This window comes from Lagopus leucura, unplaced genomic scaffold (genome assembly GCF_019238085.1).
Source record: "Lagopus leucura isolate 7727_CA_CO unplaced genomic scaffold, USGS_WTPT01 Super-Scaffold_100001, whole genome shotgun sequence".
Lineage (NCBI taxonomy): Eukaryota > Metazoa > Chordata > Aves > Galliformes > Phasianidae > Lagopus > Lagopus leucura.
In genome coordinates this window covers 39,438,810-39,458,811 of record NW_024962262.1, presented here as the reverse complement: position 1 = coordinate 39,458,811, position 20,002 = coordinate 39,438,810, and the positions used below count along the sequence as shown (strand labels likewise).

Below are 20,002 nucleotides of genomic sequence, written 5' to 3'. Positions count from 1 at the left end.
ATGTCTTCCTAAAAGAGTGGAAAGAAGAGATGTACTACTGAAAACTCCAAGAAGGCAGACCTCAAGATGCCTCTTTTCTTTCTAGCGCTTTGTTTCTCTTCAGATCATTCAGAAAGACCTCTCCAAGTATGGTCTCTCAATCTTGCTATTTTAATGAGATTTGCACGAAGCAAAAAAATGAAAATCTTCTGTTAAATCTACACCGTAAAATATATTTGCGTCCTGCTCCAACGCTTTATTCGTTCAAAATTTAGCTTACTTAGCCAGACAAATAAATTAATTATTCAACTTGCAAAATGAAGTATTACTTCTTTGAATATAGAGAAGGCAGAATCTGTCACTCAGAAGACTTCCTGCTAAACTGGCTTGCCCATATAATGCATCATGTTTTTCTTATATTTCATCTAAGAACATATTAGTAAAGTACTAGTTAGTACTTTAGAATTTTCTGCCATTTTAAAATTCATCAGTTTGCATGATGGTAAGAAAATAAAAGAAAGGCTTTATCTAACCTTTTTGGATAAAATTTTAAGAGCATGGCTGAGAGCTGAACATTCAAATATGCTTCCAGGTCAAATCCTGTTAATTACTGTAGCCTTCACTTTATTTTTAAGTGCAGACAGGATGCTTTTTCCCTATTTTTGTGATATGCATGCTGCTTCTTGACTACATTCCCCCAAGAAGGTAATCAGTTCCAGGAATTTTCATATTCATACAGAAAAGTAGTGCTGCCAGACAGATTAGCGTCTTAATAAAATGAGGGGAAGAAACAGGAAAAAAAAAAATCTTGTTACAAACAAGATTTCCATTGCCAAGACTTCAACCAAACAGTTTTTCAAAATTAAACAAGAAGTAGTTACTCATGAAATATGCATGCTAATAAGGAGTCACAAAGCCGAGCGGAAATGCTCTATGCGGAGGCGTGGCCGTCTGTTTTAAGGTGTATGAGTCAGCACCACAAGGGTGGCACCTTCATCTATTCAGAAGCCAAAACCTGGGAGCCCTCTCCTGAGGGAGTGCCTACAATAGCCTTTGAAGAACTGAGCAGGGCTCACCCACTTTAAAACACAGCTGCCGTGGAAGTAGTTATGTAATATCTGAATGGTTACAGGACCTGTCAAGTTTTATGGTTTTATGTTCCAGTTTCCAAGATTGTCTATTTCTCTCCACCTCCCCCCCCCGCCATCCCTCCCCCCCTCCCAATGCCTATTTAATAAAATCCAGCCTTGTGAATAGGGATCAAAATCCAGGGTGACTCACTTCCCCCTTCCAGAGTACCACCATCATTAGGTTGTAGCCATGCTACCTCCTGCCATTGAATCTGTGTATTATGTGAAATTCACTTGTCTTCAGCTAAGCAGGGAGGACTTTGCTCCTAACCCTCTTCTCACTTTTCTCCAGCCAAGACAGTGACCTGGTGATTAACATACTGCCATGGGGCAAGGGCGAGAGGGGGAAGGGGAGTGATGTAGATATGAATAAGGACACACCTGAATCCAGTTTTCACACTTGCTCAACTAGTCTAACCACTATGCTAGCCTCCCAGTCATAAGCAACCCATTTTTGAGTAACAGTGTCTGTTGCTAATCTAACTTAAAAATATATATATATATCCACATATTCCTATTGGATCAGTCCCTCATGAAACTTGGACGACACCTTGACTCTTTTCTGGCTGGCATATGTTTCTACTTACACATGCCAAATGCTGCAAATGCTATGAAATCTTTCAGATAAGTCAGAATATGCCTACGGAGCTGAAATATCTCCACAGTTATGCAGCTGCTGAACAAGGCTGGTTGGATTTTTACTACTGCCAGTCTTCAGTGAACCATGCCTTAGGTTCAAATATAAATACTTATATGTGATATTAAATCTGCATATTCTATGTAACATTGATTTTAAGAAATATTCACTGTGAGAAAAACTGAATATGGATACATACTCTGCTGATCAGTGCCTCGAGTTGTGATCAAAGCTTACATTCACCACCTCTAATAGTGTTCAAGAACTTTTATTTAGTAGGTAAATGTACTAGGCAATGTGAGCAAAGCAAGTAAGTGAATATTCTTCTTCCTTTCTTCCATGGAGAGATAGCTCATATATTACAAGAGTGCTAAGTGGACTGTCATTGGACATTAACAATAAAATTACCATGTCAATCATGATTTGGTAATTTCATTTATTTTCTAAAATTTAATCTAGTTGGAAATTAAGATAGATACAATTTTGTGTTAATTTGATTGTCATAAATCTACATATTAGTCCTGATTATTCCAGCTGTGCCATTTTTCCACGTCCAAATTACAAAAAACTTTCAAGTATCCTGCACATCTCACTCATTTTCCAAATATACAATCATCATTTAAAATACCTCTTTTCTGAATATTCAGCTAATAGCTATATTTATATTAATTATCTACACAGCCTTTTTGTATAGATACAATGTAAAGCCCTTTCTATTTATTTAATTTCCCATTGTAAAACACTTCCTCTTTCTTTCAGTTAAAGATTTTTCCCTTTTCAAAGGAGCCCTTTGCAACCACAGTTTTAATTTGGTTCCCTCAAGCCTTAGAAAAGATTACTTCCCTTTCTGCCAACTGTTCCATGCTCCTGCAATGCTCTCTTCATGTTTTGCGAGCCTCCCAGATGCTTCATCTCCCCACCTCTGTAGTTTAGCAGCTCCAAATTCCATAGTGTTACTAAAAAGAAACAAAGCTGCTGACAGAAAATGCTTCAGTAAAATAAGCCACTTTGGCGTCAGGTGTGAAAAAAGCAATTAAGCAATACAACCTCTACATCTGCATAATTTTTCTAATCCACAGTGTGGCAGGAACCTCAGTGCTGACTCACGCTTAAAAAACAAACCCTGCAAATACAGGTTCTGACCTTGTAACAAACCCAAGCTGAAATAGCTACTTTGAAAGATATGACATTTCAACAGTTGTTCACCCCCCAAAAACAAAACCTTAGCTCCTCTGTGCTTATTCTGTCCTCTTACTGAAGCAAGGCTATGCCAGGTCATAGTAAATTATACACCAAATGCTTTATCCTACTATATCCTGCTCTGCCGCTTTCTATCTCTACTTACCCTCCAGAATCCTTCCACTTCTGACCTATTACAAAGATCTTATATCCAGCTGTACTACACTCTCAACACAAGCCAAACTAATCCACCTTCAATCTCCCAAGATTCCCTTTGACCCAGCTACTACAGAAGTGGTGGCATGAGAGCAGATATAATCTGCAGATTATCATAATACAGATTCTCTCCACAGGGCTACTGCCAAATGCCTACAGGTTGAGAGATTTCATGTGATGATAGTAGCCACGTTACTGAAGGGTGAGGTGCTTTAATTATGCCAACATTTGGATACCAAATAAGGTGCTTTCCAACTCTAAGGCAACTGTTTTAAGAAGCAAATTGCGTGCTTTAATCTACTGAATATATTAAAATGCAGAAAAATGATAAAACACAAGGGTTCATAGGAATCAAGCATGGCTTGAAAACCATTAATAATACTGCTGTTTACAAGTGGAAGGAAAAAAAAAAAAAAAAAAGCCCTCAAGAATTCTAGCAATTTAATTCAGAATAAAACTTCAAGATTTGACTAAAAAAAATTGAAAGTTTTGAAAGGGAATTGACTAAGGAAATGATCATCTTACTCCTAAGTTAACTTAATACAACAAAGGAAAATACTTGATGAAAAAAAGTTCTTAAGTTTAGAATTCATAAAAAAATGTTCCAATGTACTGTAATTTCATACCCACTGTAGCTACACCTGGGAAAAAAACGCCAAGTGGTAATATTTTATTATTATTAAGCTATGGAAAATTACAGGATAAAAAACTACCAAACTTCAAAGTAAAACAGAAATCACAGATAGAAATAGTCTTCCAACTTGACAGCACTGCATAGTTCTTGGACTTTTTTTTTTTTTTTCTCCCAGAAGTGCTAGTTTTTATAAATATGAAAGTAAACGCACCAGCCACACTATTCTAGTATAGGTATTTAAATACTTGTGTTCTTACTAACTCAGGAGTTTAAATGAAGACTAAGATGGAAAAATATAACAGTGATTTGGGGAAATTATTTTATTATACCATATTATATATTTCTGAACTCCAAGCAAACACATCATGAACTGTTCAGATAAGATATTGTATTTATTTCATACTTATGAAAAAGAAAAAAAAAATAATCAATGCTATTAAATAGGAATAGAATTCTGGAGTTCAAATCTGTATTTCTTCAAATAACTAAGAAGCCAAGCAAAGAAGCTACTAATAGAGCCATACCAAGGAAAAAAAAAAACAAAAAACAAAACAAACAAACAAACAAACAACAAAAAAAAAAAACCTAAGCTCTTGGCAATTACCTTTACAATAATTTGTATTTAACTCATAACTAATGGTAAAACAATTAGTGGCTTTTCAATTTTTTCAGTATTCCAAGTATGGTCTAGTACATCCAGTGCTCAGTGTAGTATTAATAAAATTATAACAGAACTTCCAACCAAAATCTATTGCTTCATATCAATTTAAAAGTTCCAATACTTGAACACAGCAAAGTTATTATAGCAATTATACTAGTTGAAAACTTACAAGCCTGGTCCTGATTTAAAACATCCAATTGTCAAGTTCCTTAGTAACCTGCTGCATGAACTATGCCAGGGCTAGAGATGTGCAAATGCTCCCAAGGTCTATGGCCCTACAAATCCCTGCCTTGCCATTCAGCTTTCACAGTATCCATCTGTTACTCTGTTGCTACTTGCCCACTGGCATGACAGAAAGATGTTTCAATTTTATTTATTTTCTGTACTAACTGCAGAAAGCCTGAATTCCAAAATTAGAATCGCATAACCATAGAATATCCTGAGTTGGATCCATAAGGATCGTTGATTCCAACTCCTGACTCCATGTAGAAACACTCAAAACAAACAAATAAACAAACAAACAAACAAAACCCCACAGTCCATGTGACTGAAAGCACTGTTCAAGCATCCCTAGCGCTCTAGCAGCTTGGGGCTGTGCCCACTGTCCTGGGCAGCCTGTTCCATGCCCATCACCCTCTGGTGTAGAACCTTTTGCTAACACCCAACCCGATTCTCTCCCTGACAGCTCCATGCCATTCCCTCAGGTTCTATCACTGCCACCAGAGAGCAGAGATTAGCACTGCCACTCTGCCCCCCATTTGTGAAGAACTGTAGGCTGCCATGAGGTCTCCCCTCAGCTCCTCCACTCTGGGCTGAATAAACCAAGGAACACCAACCACTCCTCACACCTCTAGACCCCTCACCATCTTGGTAGCCACCAAGCGGAACCCAGAACTGCATGCAGTACTCAAGGTGAAGCTGCACTAGCACAGTAGAGTGGAAGAATCCTTCCTCTCAATTGGCTAGCAGTGACACACTTGAGGCAGCCCAGGATACTGTTGGTTTTCCTGGCTGCGTGGGCAAGCTGCTAACTCATGTTCAACTTGCTGTTGACTAAGATCCCCAAATCTCTTCCTTCAAGGAAAAGACAAAAATAAGCCAGTCAGACAAGAGAAGTAGAAGAAGACTCTTTTGACTCTAGTCAATGAATAATGTTCTGCAAAGTACACTTTTGAAATTACTAAATGAAAACAGGTCTACTAGGAAAAAGCCTTAATTCTGAAAGATGCAGAGCAGCTGGCTTCCTCCAGAAGTTAAGAGGTTGATCTACCTGCAGCTCACCAGAAACCAAGGACAGCATCAGTTGCAACTTTTATTATGGTGGAAAAACTAACAATTACCTGGCAGACCAAGGATAAGGAACCTTACACACCCATGCTACCTGAGTCACCAGTTCATATTTTCCATCTGACTTGAACCTACTTTTACCAACATACCCACAGTTAATGAAAGACAACAATGTCTACAGGTGAAGTATTGAGAACTTACGTCAAAACAGACATTCACTGGTAACATAGTAGAGCTTAGCTACAATGAAATAGATTCCAGTAACTATGCAATTCAAGCAAGGACTCAGAAAGACCAGTTTTCACAGTTTTATTGAGGGGGAAGAGATATTTAAATGGCTTTTACAACTTCCTCAACATGTAGCAAGACGTGACATCTGACTCCTACTTTGGAATAATACAAGTAATAAATAATTATAAATCAAGGATCGACGAAACCCTGGGTTAACGAGGAAACAGCCACTCCTCAGCTACAGAGCAGCTCACCATGGATGCAGGGGCTGTCAAGGCATGTCCCAGCTCCCAGGAAGGCCACAGAAAGGAAACCCGCCTGCGCGCAGCATTACAGGCATGCGGGAGGCACCGGGGCAACACCTGCAGAACGCTCCGTACACGCAGGCACGGCTCAGCACACCCCGCGTTTTGCAGCCGGTACCCACGGCAGCCGCCCCCCATCCCCTACAGCGGTGCAGCTCAACGACTCCTCTCAGGGCTGCCAGCCTCATAAAAGGAATGTGTAAAGCAGCTAGCAACGCTACCAGAAACGAGAGCCAGCCCTACCCTCCCCGATGACTTCACAACCAGCCCTGCGGCTGTGCGCTTGCGCAAGAAAAAGCACCGCTTGACAGCGTTTCCTCCTCCTAGCAACGCCTGCCATTGGCTACCGAGCATTCCCGAGCGGCTTCGTACACCTCCGGAAAAAAAGCCGAAGAAGGGGGCGAAGGGGAGGGAGAGCAAACGGCTAGAGCGCGGCGCGGTGCATTGTGGGGCGGAAGCAGAGAGTCACCGCTCCGTTAGGGCCGCCATCTTGTCTGCGTCCGGACCTGCTGCTGTCCTCGGGGCCTGCTCGTTCTCCTCGTCGCGTGAAGCGGTAGAGAGAGTGAGGACGCGGCGCAAGGCCGGGCGGTGCTGATGCGTGCGGGGTCTCCTCGCTTCTCCCTCGGGCGCCGCTAGTAGAAGGGGCGGGAGTAGCCGGGCGGTCTCCGGCGCGGCCTTTCCTCTCGGCCGGGATGGGTCGGTCCCGCAGCCGGAGCTCGTCCCGCTCCAAGCACACCAAGAGCTCAAAGCACAACAAGAAGAATCGGAGCCGCTCGCGGTCCCGTTCTCGGGAGAAAGAGCGGGCGCGGAAGCGCTCCAAGTCACGGGAGAGCAAACGCAACCGGCGCCGCGAGTCCCGGTCCCGTTCCCGCTCCAACACGGCCCCCTCCTCCCGCCGCGATCGGGAGCGCGAACGCGAGCGCGCCTCGTCCCCGCCGGACCGCATCGATATCTTCGGGCGCACGGTGAGCAAGCGCAGCAGCTTGGACGAGAAGCAGAAGCGGGAGGAGGAGGAGAAAAAAGCAGAGTTCGAGCGGCAACGGAAAATGTGAGTGCCGGGCCTGGGCTGGGGGCTGCGGGGTGTGAGGTGGGGGGGGGGGAATGAGGGAAGGAAGGGGATGGTCCGTGCTGCAGTGCCTTCCTTCCCTAAGCTGGAGCCGTCTGTTCTTGGCAAGAAGGCGCTGAGGCCTTGCTGAGGCCTGCTGCTGCCTGTTTCCCGCCATCCTTCCCGAAAGGTTTGTTCTCTCGGGTGCGTTGAGGCCTCCCGCTCCGAGCAGGGCCTGCTGCACGCAGCCTCCCGGTCTCCCAGCAACACATGTTGTCTGTTGTGCTGCTGCGCTGCTCTTAAACTTCGTCCTACGGTGAGGCCTCAGCGCCCGGAGGCTTTGTGCTGCGCTGCCACGCTCTGCGCCCCTCCCCTTGGCGTGGCGCTTGTTGTGCGTCGAGAGGAGGCATTCGGGGTGGCCTATCTCTGGGTCTGAAGAAATGCTGAGCAGTCACTATGGTAACTTTGGATTTTGTTGTACTGTGTATCAACAAGGGAGAGAGCGAAATCTGGAGAGTTGCTTCAAATGAAGGTCTTCCTTTTAAAGTTTTTGTTGTGGGAAATGCAGGTGTAGGTAGAGTCTGCAGATAGAAAGAGGATTCATTTTAGTAGCGTTGTATTATCTTAAGATGTCTAGCAACCTTCTTAAGTTAGAAAAGAGGCCTTTCTTCAGCAAGGGGATGTAGCAGTTATGCTAAAGTTATTCAGCTTTGGATGCTACCCTCAGTAGTCAAAGGGCTCAACTGAAGTAGCATTTGTTTGTACGTGTGAGGCCAGCAAGTTCTGATAATTCTTAGTTGAAGCTTTAGGTTTCTGTTCAACTGTGTTGTTCTGATGAAACTTATTTTGTAATTCAGAAGGTCAGAGTTGTCACCTTCAATTTTTTTTCATCTTCGTTTACTTCAGAATTTGGCAATGGTGTCATGCAGACGTGTAGAAATGTTAAGGGCTCTTTGAGTTGTTGACCCTACCTTTGCAGTTCAGAATTTTCTTTGGTACCTAAGTTAATAACAGGTATTTTCTGCACCTCTGGAATGAAGAATTGGCATGCACGTAATTATTTGGGAATACAGTGAATAATATATCTTGGTATTCCTTTAGATGCGCCTTATTTCATGGACATACCTTGTTTCATATGTGTTCTTTTAAATAAATTGCTTTAAAAATATTATTTAAATAGTTTCAAAGACTACTAAATAAATAACAAAATAAATGCTGTCTAACTTAAAATATTAAACAGTGTTAGTCTTGGTTATTAAGTTTACTGTCAATCTGTGTCCAGAATTCAGAAGGTGAAAGAGAGAATCAGTTCAAGTAGTTGAAAATGAAGTATTAATAATATTTTTAAAAACATATTTAAAATATTTGACTTTTGTGTGGATCACACTCACTGAAAGCAGCCCAATCTGTAGCTCATTAAGTAAAATTTGATGTAGCAACACGCATGTCAAGTCTTTTTTTTTCCTGCACTAAGTTATCTGTGCGAGTTAGGAAACTTTATAATTTGAAGATACTCCTGAACTCCATGTAGAAAGAATGTGATGTTTGGTTGGTACAGACAACAGAATAATAAACTTGTGAGCAAGAAGAAGTGTTGGAAAATATTAGACTGTTGATGCTTCCAGAACACACTTCATGTTTCAAAAAGATCAAGCAGTAAATGTCAACGTGGCATAAACCTATGTTATTTGTGTAAGACATCCCTAATTTGTATTTTACATAGTCATGTTTGGGAAGAAAAAATACTTGCTGACCGAATTAACTAGTGGAAAGATCATATGTGGAAAATGACTTTTTGTGTCTATTCAAATCTTAATACGTACCATGACTTTTGCTTTTAATATCATTCCAGATTTCTATTTAACAAAAAAAATGGCAGCCATGTATAATTGGTGGGTTGTCTCTCTGCCTCTCCCCCCACCCTTAGAAGTCTGTCTATTGCTAAGCATATTTTGCATATTTGCTAGAACTGGTCTTCAGGAAATAAATGGAAGATACTAAAATTATTTTCACTTGAATGACTTTTCTGTTTATGTGGAGTTATTGCTCAGAGTGACATCTGTATGTAAAATACTATAAGCACTTGTGATTAAAAAAAAAAAAATAGTTGATGTCAACTAGATTGAGGTTTACATCCGTGTTTTTAATTCGCCTTCCCTGAGATATCCAATCAATGATTGGATATAATTATCAGTAGACACAAGGCAGTCTCCTACTAAACAAATGGTGAGAATAAATTTTGACTTTATTCTGCTTTACTTCTTTCTGCTTCCAGTGTTTGAAGAAATCTGGTCACGTATACAGAACAATTATTATAAATGTATAACACTATTATGCCTGTGCTTATGGAAAGATGCCTATGTGAGAAGATGTATTTGCTTAGTTAGCTTAATGGAATACAAATGGGATCTGTAGAGGCGATAAGGATAAAATGTGTGTATGGTGTTTGTGTACATCATCAGTTTCTGAGGACATTTGAAAACTTGTTTCAGGCATGAATCGGGGGGTTTTCCTATAGCTGTATACTGTCTTTATTCAGTTAGGTAACTTTCATTGTAGATTTCCCTAACATTAAAAGTAAAGCTAAAATAGTTGAATAAAGCACTTGAATGTGAGCTTTCTGAAAAATGAATTTCTGTAGAATAGAGCCTCTTGTGTGTTGTTATAAGATTCATTATGGAAAGAATAGTCCAAAGAGGGAATGAAAGTTTGAAAAAATAAAGCATTATTTAGTATGTAAAGAGTATTTAAAAAAAAAAAAAAGTGAAACTTTTGAGCCTTTCTCCAACTTTTATCCAAGAAAAAGGGACCGTAAGTTGGAGTAGAAGTATTAACAAAATGGTGTTGGTGCATTTTTCTGTATATTTATGCAGAGTTTTGTTTGTTTTTTTTTTCCGTTTATTTATTTATTTTTTTAAAATAAATCACCTCGTGAAATTTTGTACTGCTTTTGAAAAAGCTAATGCTGACCTGATTTGTCACTGGAAAAAAGGAAGTAGAAATCTTGTATTCTGGGTCTGAATGTCTAAGTTAGAGTTTCCTGAACTTTTTAATATACTTCATTCAGAATACTTTCGCTAAGAGGATACATGAGCCAGGGGAATCTGGTTGCTTTTGAACTTGATATTTTAGATGAGTATCTAGATTACAATTTTGTGTGCCTCAGGTTTTGGGTGATCCTGTGTGAAGTTAGGAGTTGGTCCTCATGGTCCTTATGAGTCCCTTCCAACTCTAGATATTCCGTGAATAAATAAGGTAGGAAAATGTTAGCATTACAAAAATTAGAGTGTATTACAATGTTAAAACAATTTGATGTTATTCTGAACGATGGCTTTCTGGTGCTGTCAGACCAGAAGATAAGTTTGTGTGTTTTTTTACATGGAGTACTTAAAATGGAAGTTCAGTTTCAAGGTAAAAACAAACAAACAAACAAACAAAAAAAAAACACACACACACACAAAAAAAAAAACACACACAAAAAAAAACCAGCCTTTTCTTAAAGACTGTAAGAATCCTAAAGAAATAACACTGTATAAAGTATGGCTATACAATATTCACTGTGTATTAGAACAAAAAAAAATAGTGTAGTTAACTCTTGGGTATCTAATTATCATACGCAATTGGTTACTACCTAGGTTTTCTATCATCATTTGGTAATAAACCTGGGAATTGACTTAATCATTTTGATGTTTTTGTTTTGTTTTTTTGTTTTTTTTTTTAACTTTTTTTAATGAAAACTTAAATACTGTTCAGGCTAAGTAGTAATGCTGCCTCCAAACAGAAGTAAAAGGTGACATTTGAAAATACTTCCAAAAATCTGTAACAGCTATAAGAATTTATTTCATAGAATTACCTGAGTTGAAAAGGACCACAATGATCATCTAGTTTCAACCCCCTGCTATGTACAGGGTCACCGGCCTCCAGACCAGGCTACCCAGAGCCACATCCAGCCTGGCCTTGGATGCCTCCAGGGATGGAGCATCCACAACCTCCTTGGACAACCTGTTCCAGTGTGTCACCCACCACTCTCTGGGTGAACAACTTCCTCCTAATATCTAACCTAAACCTCTCCTGCCTCAGTTTAAGACCACTCCCCCTTGTCCTATCTCTATCCACCCTTGTGAACTTATGTTCCTCCTCCTGTTTATACGTTCCTTTCAAGTATTGGAAGGCCGCAGTGAGGTCTCCCCGGAGTCTTCTCTTCTCCAAGCTAAACAAGCTCAGTTCCTTCAACCTTTCCCCACAGGAGAGGTGCTCCAGCCCTCTGATCATCTTAGCGGTCCTTCTCTGGACCCATTCAATGAGCTCCGTGTCTTTCTTGTGCTGCAGGCTCAGGCTTGGATGCAGTACCTCAGGTGGGGCCGTATTTGGCATACTGTATTTTTGACAGTTATGGTGGGAAGCAAAGGAGAGCTAAAGAATTTGAAATTTGATGTTAAATGGTGATGTTATTGGTGTTGAATTTCATGTTAAATTGGTGTTAAACACCATAAATTCTTACTAAAATATTAGATTTATAGCTTGTATTGCTTCTGTTTAGTTTGGTGCCAAACTAGTCTGTTTTGTTTGATAGTGGTTTGGAGACAAGTCTTCCCAGGGTCGGATTGCCTTACTTTGTATAAAACTAAGGGTGAAGGATGACAAAGCTTTGATGAGAGGTGTTTTTTTTTTTTTTTTTTTTTGTGTGAAATGATGCTTTTTTGCGTTAAGAAGTACTTGATTAAACTGAGAGAAGCTTAATGTCTTGAGATACAAAGAGCTGCTAACTATGATGTGGTCTTAACAGTCCTTATGGTTGCCTGAATGTTCATTTCAATGCACCTTTCAATGTAGGTGCACTGAATGTAATGTAGGTGCATTCAATGTTGAAATTATTGAAATATCTGGCCTATACACATAGCTGTGTGTATAGCATAAAACTATTAAAAGTTGATTCAGTAGTGTGGTTGGTGCTGTGTATGTATGAATTGGTGCAACCATTTTTATTGATTTTAAAGTTTATCTTCACATTTGCATTTTCTAGTCGTCAACAAGAAATCGAAGAGAAACTCATAGAGGAAGAAACTGCTCGAAGAGTGGAAGAGCTTGTGGCTAAAAGAGTGGAAGAAGAGTTGGAGAAACGGAAGGATGAGATTGAGCGGGAGGTTCTCCGCAGGGTGGAGGAGGCTAAGCGCATCATGGAAAAACAGTTGCTCGAAGAACTCGAGCGACAGCGACAAGCTGAACTTGCAGCACAAAAAGCCAGAGAGGTAACGCTCGGTCGTTTGGAAAGTAGAGACAGTCCATGGCAAAACTTTCAGTGTCGGTTTGTGCCTCCTGTTCGGTTCAGAAAGAGATGGAATGCAACAAATCTAATTCCCTTCTCGTATAAACTTGCATTGCTGCGAAACTTAATTTTTAGCCTATTCAGAGGAGCTCACTGATACTTAAACAGTTATTCTCCTAAAACCTGAACAAGGATACTTGATTTTTAATGGAACTGACCTACATATTTCAGTATTGTTTGAAACTTTTGCCATGGCTGCAGGATTTATCAACGGTCCTTTCTTTTCTGGGGAAGGGTATTAAAAAAATCTGTAATTGTGTATCCTTCATTTGTTTCATTTTGTTTACCTAGACTGTAAGAGGCTTTTGCCTTCAGTCAGGCAAAGAGCAGGGTCCAGCACTGAGCTGCAGTACCTGTCTTTAACAAATAGGTTTCTTACTCTTCTTTTGAGACATTTTCTTTGAGCGTACATTGGACTAATGCTGGGACTTGGAGCATAAGCCCATCCACGTCTTCATGAAGGATCTATGTCCAAATCATTATATCCACTTTTAATAACTACTAACAATTCCTTTTTTCCCTAGAAGTTAATGAAAGAGCAGATTGCCCTTGTCTGAAGTCAAGTCAAGCTGAACATGTGACTTGGGTTTTTTTTTTTGTTGTTTTTTTTTTGTTGTTTTTTTTTTTTTTTTTTTTTTTTTTTTGAATCAGCAGCTGGAGCAGAAGCTGAAAATGTCTTTCTGTGAGACAGTAATTTGCTACTAAGGGCTTTGCCTGCCTGCACCAATCATTCCAGGATCCAGAAATGTTAGGACAAATTTTAAATTTTGAAGAAAATTTGCGCTAAGCAGTCAAGAGTATCAAATCTTTTTTCCCTTTGCACCTTCTTTACTGTTTATCTTAAATTAATACTTTGATTGGCTTAAAAAAGGAAATGCAGTGGTGTTGAAGCTTTACCTTCATACTAAATATGACTTGTCTGTCACAAGCATCTTTAAAATTTAAAACAAAAAAAAAGTCTGAGTTATAACAAGTACTAGGGATATTAAATTATACTTGTTCTGTGAATCCAGACCTTACCTATAAAGGAATTGAAGTTGAATTTAGATGTGTATGCTCAGCAAATGCTTTGTACAGGTTTTTATTTAATCGTATTTATGACTTTTTTAAAAAGTATTTTTGTTACATTCAACGTGATGCAGAGAAGCCCCGTCAGTTCTTTGCAGTGCAGAATAAACGTCTATGCCTGGAGTGGAGTGTGCTAGCTAGTAGCTGGTTACTAGTCATAGTAAGAAGTTTTCTCTTCGTGTGCTTGCTTTGTTCATATTAACTTTTTTTTCTTACACAGACACAAACCTCTGGCTTACTTTAAGTCTTCCAAATATTAAAATAATTTGAATATATATTATGTGAACTGAAACACCTCAAAATCTTTCACGCAGTCTTCATATTTATGGGTTGCATAACAGAGTTCCATAAAATTCACCAAGAAAACAACAGTTACAAGGCTTTATTTCCTGATCTTGCCTTCCCTGGATTCCAGAATTCCAAGTTCAGACTGCTAATGACAGTTTCAACTGTCTTAAAATTGTCAAAATACTGAATGTAAAGTCCATTCTCCCTATGAAGGAAGCCCATAGCTCCACGAAGTATTGGATTACCATTTGTATTTTCCACTAACAGTAAATGTATTTTTCTTATTAATTGTTTGCCTTAGGAATGATTTACATATTTTTGTTCCTTCCTATCATAAACATCTGCATTCCTCAGCTCAGCCTTCCTTGTATGTTGTTTCTTTATAAATGGTTGAGCTGCTGATGCAGGTATTGCCAAGCTAACAGTACAAATCATTTTAAAGAGGAAGCTGGCGCGTATGGCAGCCGAGGAGCACACTCTGCAGGACACTGGACAAGACAGTAAATATTCAACTTTTAATGCTGATTAAAGGAGTATAGGTAAAGAATACGTAGGTATACTTAATTGGTGAGACAAACTATTCACTTTATTTATATTTTATATATTACTTTTAATTTGGTAAATACTTTCCAGTTTTTGTAGTTGTCCTTGTTGATTTGTGTGATATTAAAGTTGTAGTAATAAATTGTCAGGATTCTGTGATTAGGGAGGGTTTAGTTGGTTGCTGTTTGGACTGGGCGGGATGATATAAATTTAGTATTAGAGATGAGACCGATTTTTAGTGGCTGCACAATTTACCGTTGTGAGACAAAATAGGTGGCTGTAAAGCTACCACTTTTAAGTCAGTTCACAAAAGAATTCTGAGAAAGATTAGTGAAAGTGCAGAGATGAATGTTTTACTTTACTAACATCTTACCCTGTCCTCCCCTTTAGGAAGAAGAGCGTGCAAAGCGTGAGGAACTAGAGCGAATACTAGAAGAGAATAATCGAAAAATTGCGGAAGCACAAGCTAAACTGGTATGTAAAGATGTAGTTAACAGTTTTGTAGGGGAATACAGGTCCCTCTGCCTGATTTGCAACAGTATTAAAATAAGCAAATCCATGCTTTTTAGAATTTAACTTGCCTGTTGCTGGTTATGTCAGCAGTACCGTTGCTCTCCTTCCCTGAAGCATAACTAACCAGATTTTTAGCAGTAGCAGGAGTCTGACAAAATTGCTCTAGTGCTTTGTTAATTTGGAGCAGAATTGCTACCTCTAGAATTAAAAATGTTTTTGTATCTCACAGGAAAGGATGAAGTAAGTTAGCAAAGACGTTCCACTTGCAAAAGAAATGACTTAGTTTTTCTCACTGAGCGGGACAGGTGTAAACTGGATTTGAGACTTTTATAATATTGATACACAGTTGTTGAGCGGGACTTTGAGTAGAAGTTTAAGACTTGAAAGTTATAAAAGTCAATTATGTTGATATGCAAACTGATTTTAAACGAGTGCTTGCCTCGTGATAATGTTCAGAGTAGCTTAGCTGTTTCTAATCACCTCATGATAAAATTTAAGTTGTTAAATGGTGCAATGAACAAAATAAGCACCTCTTAGGAGACTATAGGAAGAGTTGTAAGGATTGTAAGTCAGTGTAAGGACAGACTTGTTAAAAGTCTGTTAAAATAGAAATTGCTTTGAATTAGGAGGGCCTTGGAGGTGGGAGATCTTTTTTGAAGGTCTCAACGTTCCATTATTATCATTTCATTATATACTTTATCTGATGTGACGTGTCAAGCAAATTTCTCTATACACTGACTTCCTTAATTAACATGTAATACATTGTTTGCAAAACAGTGCTGAAAAATATTTTGAGTAAGCATTCAAGATTCTGATATGTTAGCTGTAAATCTGTTTTTAAAAAAAAGGTTTTGGCTCTTCTGCGTTTGTTTAATGTCACCATTTTTTAAATAGTTCGTTGAAACTGACTGGCATCTAGCTCAGGTAGGTGCTTGCACCAATATGTGGAATTGGTTGCAGGCTTTTAAATTGCTTTTATGACTGCTAAATATGTTGGCCTAAATTCTGCCATTTTCATACATAGGCTGAAGAACAATTGAAAATTGTTGAAGAACAAAGAAAGATTCATGAGGAGAGGATGAAACTAGAACAAGAGAGGCAACGTCAGCAAAAGGAAGAGCAAAAAATTATCTTGGGCAAAGGAAAGTCTAGGCCAAAACTGTCCTTCTCACTAAAGAGCCAAGATTAAAATGCTACTCTGAACTCTTACAAGAAGAAAAAAAAAACATTTAAAAAGACAAAACAACAACAAAAAAACACCACCAACAAAAAAACTTTGTATGGTAGCTTCATGTTGAAGTGTTTGTTTTTTTTCTCTCAATTTTTTTTGTCTTTTTTTTTTTTTTTTTGAAAATCTGGAAAGTTAGCTTGTTCTAATAGGGGCTGTGCTCTGCAATTCTTAATTTTTTTTAAAAAACTCCATTAAGGTAAACCCTTATCAGATCATTGTTGCCTTTTAGAGAACTGTTCTCATAGGTTTGTTTCTGTATTAGTGGTCTGAAGCACATCAGGTCACTGTGAATTGCGAATGATCTGATAAGGTTTTACGGACCTACTGATCAGAGTTTGACTCTGATAATTGACAGAACTTTATACTGGGTATTGCTGACTCTTAATTATTTTTTTTAAAAGTCAGTGAATACAAGAGTAAATTGCCATGGTATTACTTGACCTCTGTGGCTTATTGTTAAATCAGTGTCCTATGATACTGTCCCATTGTTGCGCTTGATGTTCCTGATACAGGTAAGGAAATAGTTTGTCATTTCTGCTATGAATACATAGGGAGAGTTCAGTATTGTCTCTGTTAGATTTGTTTTTATTACATTGACAGCATTCAACCAGCGTTCCCATTGTGTAAATAAACCAATTTGCTGAATAAAGTGAAAGTCTTAAATTCATATGTTTAAGTAAATTTTTTTAGTACACTTCTATAAACAGCTATAAGAATGACAATTCACGTTATTAAATGCAAGACTATAGTGGTATATTTTTAATTTTGCTTTAAACTATTGTGGCTTCTCCTACTTACAGTGCAAAATTACACACAGTAAAAAAATCCCTGCAGTTGTGAATGTTTTTGATGGCTGCTGCTGTTTTCATGAACGTTGGTTTTGTTGTGTTTCTTCCTTCTGACAGATACTTATTTCAGCTGTATTATCATGTTTAAACAGCTGTATGGCTTACTGCACCTACACCAATACCTGAATATTGAATCCCCTTCAGTTTACCTCATAATATAGTATACTGCTATAAGTTAATATCATTACCGTATAATGAATCAGATCCTAAAGGATTTAGAAATTGAAGGTTTTTTTCCCCAAAAGGAAAGCGGAAACCAAGATTCTGTTTAAATAAATTGTTTTAGCAGACTGCAAATGCAAGCTCATATACAAGATCTTGAATGTTATCCAGTATTTTGAAAAATGAAACAATAGATTGAAAATTATATTAAAAAATCCCCTTTTTGTATACAAGTCTTCTACCAGAACCTGAATTACTATAGCTTGTCCACCTCTGAAACTTCTCTCCTACCAGTATGCAACATCTGTAGTATACATAAAATGAAAGAAATCAGTAGTTGCCTGCATTTGTGCATTGCTGGATAAAGGTGGAAATAATTCCTGATATTCTCTACGGATCTGTTTCTGTAGACTTGCCAAATGAAATGTAAAGCAAGTTGAGTGTGTCACTGACAGCAGCATTCAACATGCTTTGTATGAAACCTGGGCTTGGGGGCAGATGGATGTGTATTGCTTTGTCCACTATGTCAAGAAAAATGCAAAGACAGTAAAATATCTACACTTTAACTGTACTTAAATTTGTCTCTATATATTGTATTACAAAAGGAGGTTGAAGGTTTCTTAATGCATAAAGACAAAGGCTGAAACCAAATAAATCATGTACGTGACCTGTTGGCAGGAGCAGGCTGTATTTAAAGCTCAACTGATACCTGTATTTCTAAAACAAAACAACCCCTGTTCCCTTAAGAGAAACAAGCTATTAAAAGTGGATACTCAAACAGACCTATGCATTTTTGTTTCCTCTTCTAAAAGCAAGAAGCTACATTGTTATACGTGCAGCTGTGCTGTTAGGAATTTTTGTTCTAAGTCTATGGTTTTCCATTAAAAAGTAGTATTTGTTCTTTTTGCTTAAAATCATGTAGACTTAAACTTTGAAAGGTTATTTCTGTTCACACTTCTAGGACTACTGTGTGGACAAAATGTTTTAGTTAGAACTAATCCATTCCACAACTTCCTACCTGTGTTTCTTTGTACTCAACTAAAAAAAAAAAAAAAAAAAAAAAAGTACAAACAGATAGTTTTGGGGGGTGGACAGAAGTACAGGTGGTGGGAAATGTTTTAGGTGTTAGTGTCCTGTAGACGTGGCACAGATAAGCTACATATTTGCGTTGTTCTGGTGAGGGTGTTCGTTTTTGTTTTTTAGTTACTGTAGGACTTCAGGGCTGCTTTTGATTTCTAGGGAAATATGAGGGGTGCAGTTTGGGGATGGTTAAATTGACATTTGATAAGAACTTCAGATATATTTGTTTTCCTTTGATACACATCTGATATAAAGTCTGTTAATATGCAGACTCATATTTAGCTAATGATTAACCTGAGTGGGTGTCAGTCTGCATTAAGATATTAACTTACCTGGAAAACTTGCTGAAGTTGCTGCTAGAAATTGTATCAGGTGATTATTTGTTGTTATATTACAGTTTGGAGTTTAAACTTCCATTTTTTGGCTACTAGAGCAGCTTTGTTGTGTGGTTTTTTTTTTTTTTTTTTTTTTTTTTTTTTTTTTTTTTTTTTTTTTTTGTGTGTGTGTGTTTTTTTTTTTTTTCCTTCTCATCTCCAGGGAGGCAAGTAAGCCATTTTCAGTAGTTGCTGCCTTGAGCAGTATTCATTTTCCATACTTGATTCTAGGGGAGATTTTACTTTTTTTTCACCTACCATCATAAAGGTCCTGGAGAATTATTTTAATATCAGGCAATGTATCCTTCTGGCAGATGCAGGAAACAGCAGAAGGTATCATAGTCCATGCTCTATTTCATAGCGGAAAGAAGTTGCTTTGGAGGTTAAACTGCCCATTGGGCTTCCCGTGTTCATTTATTATTATTTTTCTAAAAACGTGGAAGGCTGAGTGCTATGAGATGTACTGGAGAGCTGGAGTCCTAGAAGCTTCACAAGTCAGAGATTTGAGTTGCTCATACCTCTCAAGCTGCTGACTGCATACTGCGTATAGGAAAATATGCCAGTATTAGCTTAAAGTATCAATATTTCGCCCATTCTCTTGTTTTAAAACAGAAGTGTACATCTTTGCTGTCTGGAGGATCGTACACCTGTCTTTCTGATGCTGTTAATGTGCTCTCTGAGTATTTCTCTGCTGCTCTTTAAGTGTACCCCAAATGTGGAGAGATCTGCTCTCAGAGTTGTTTGTGATTCGCTTCCAACTGCACAAAACGTCTTGTTAAGTGTTCTCAGAGTATTTGGGGCTGTGTACTTTGGCAAGCAGCAGTGAAATGATTAGCCGTGCTCTTGTAGAGTCTTGACTTAAGTGCAAGTTCAAGTCAAATTCAGGTTTGATAAATACTGTTCAGTTTGCACTGCACAGGTGATTTTCTATTGCCAAAGACTTTCCAATACATACATGGTAGCAGTGCCCAGGCTCGAATAGTTTTGGACCATGAGTGAACTGAGTGGAGCTGAATCATGATTTTTTCACACATCGCTGTTTCATTTTCATGCTAGTGCCACCAAATGCATGCATGTCAGGGGTATTCTCTCTCTTGCCATCCCATCGCTTCGTTAGCCAGTTGGGGAGTACTGCATCTCTCCTGACATTTCCATACTAAACAAGCTAATGTTTCCTATCATCTTTCCTGCACTGACATTTAGGCTGTGTTGGCTCAGTGGTCAGCTGTGGAAAGGGAAACATAAACCCTTACAAAAAGAGGAGT

The 20,002-nt window shown here is 38.6% G+C and overlaps 1 protein-coding gene across 2 annotated transcripts; it reads left to right on the top strand.

Annotated features, from left to right (window-relative positions):
• Window positions 1-6,686: 6,686 nt before the first annotated feature.
• Window positions 6,687-16,940, top strand: ARGLU1 (arginine and glutamate rich 1). 2 transcript variants are annotated; one of them, XM_042867446.1, is made up of 4 exons: window positions 6,692-7,307; window positions 12,328-12,553; window positions 14,920-15,003; window positions 16,067-16,940. In XM_042867446.1, the coding sequence occupies exons 1-4, from the start codon at window positions 6,952-6,954 to the stop codon at window positions 16,229-16,231; spliced, it is 831 nt and encodes a 276-aa protein (XP_042723380.1). In that variant the 5' UTR covers window positions 6,692-6,951; the 3' UTR covers window positions 16,232-16,940. The 2 variants fall into 2 exon arrangements, with proteins under 2 accessions (XP_042723381.1, XP_042723380.1); XM_042867447.1 differs by lacking the exon at window positions 16,067-16,940 and having other exon boundaries at window positions 6,687-7,307; window positions 14,429-14,999.
• Window positions 16,941-20,002: the final 3,062 nt, after the last annotated feature.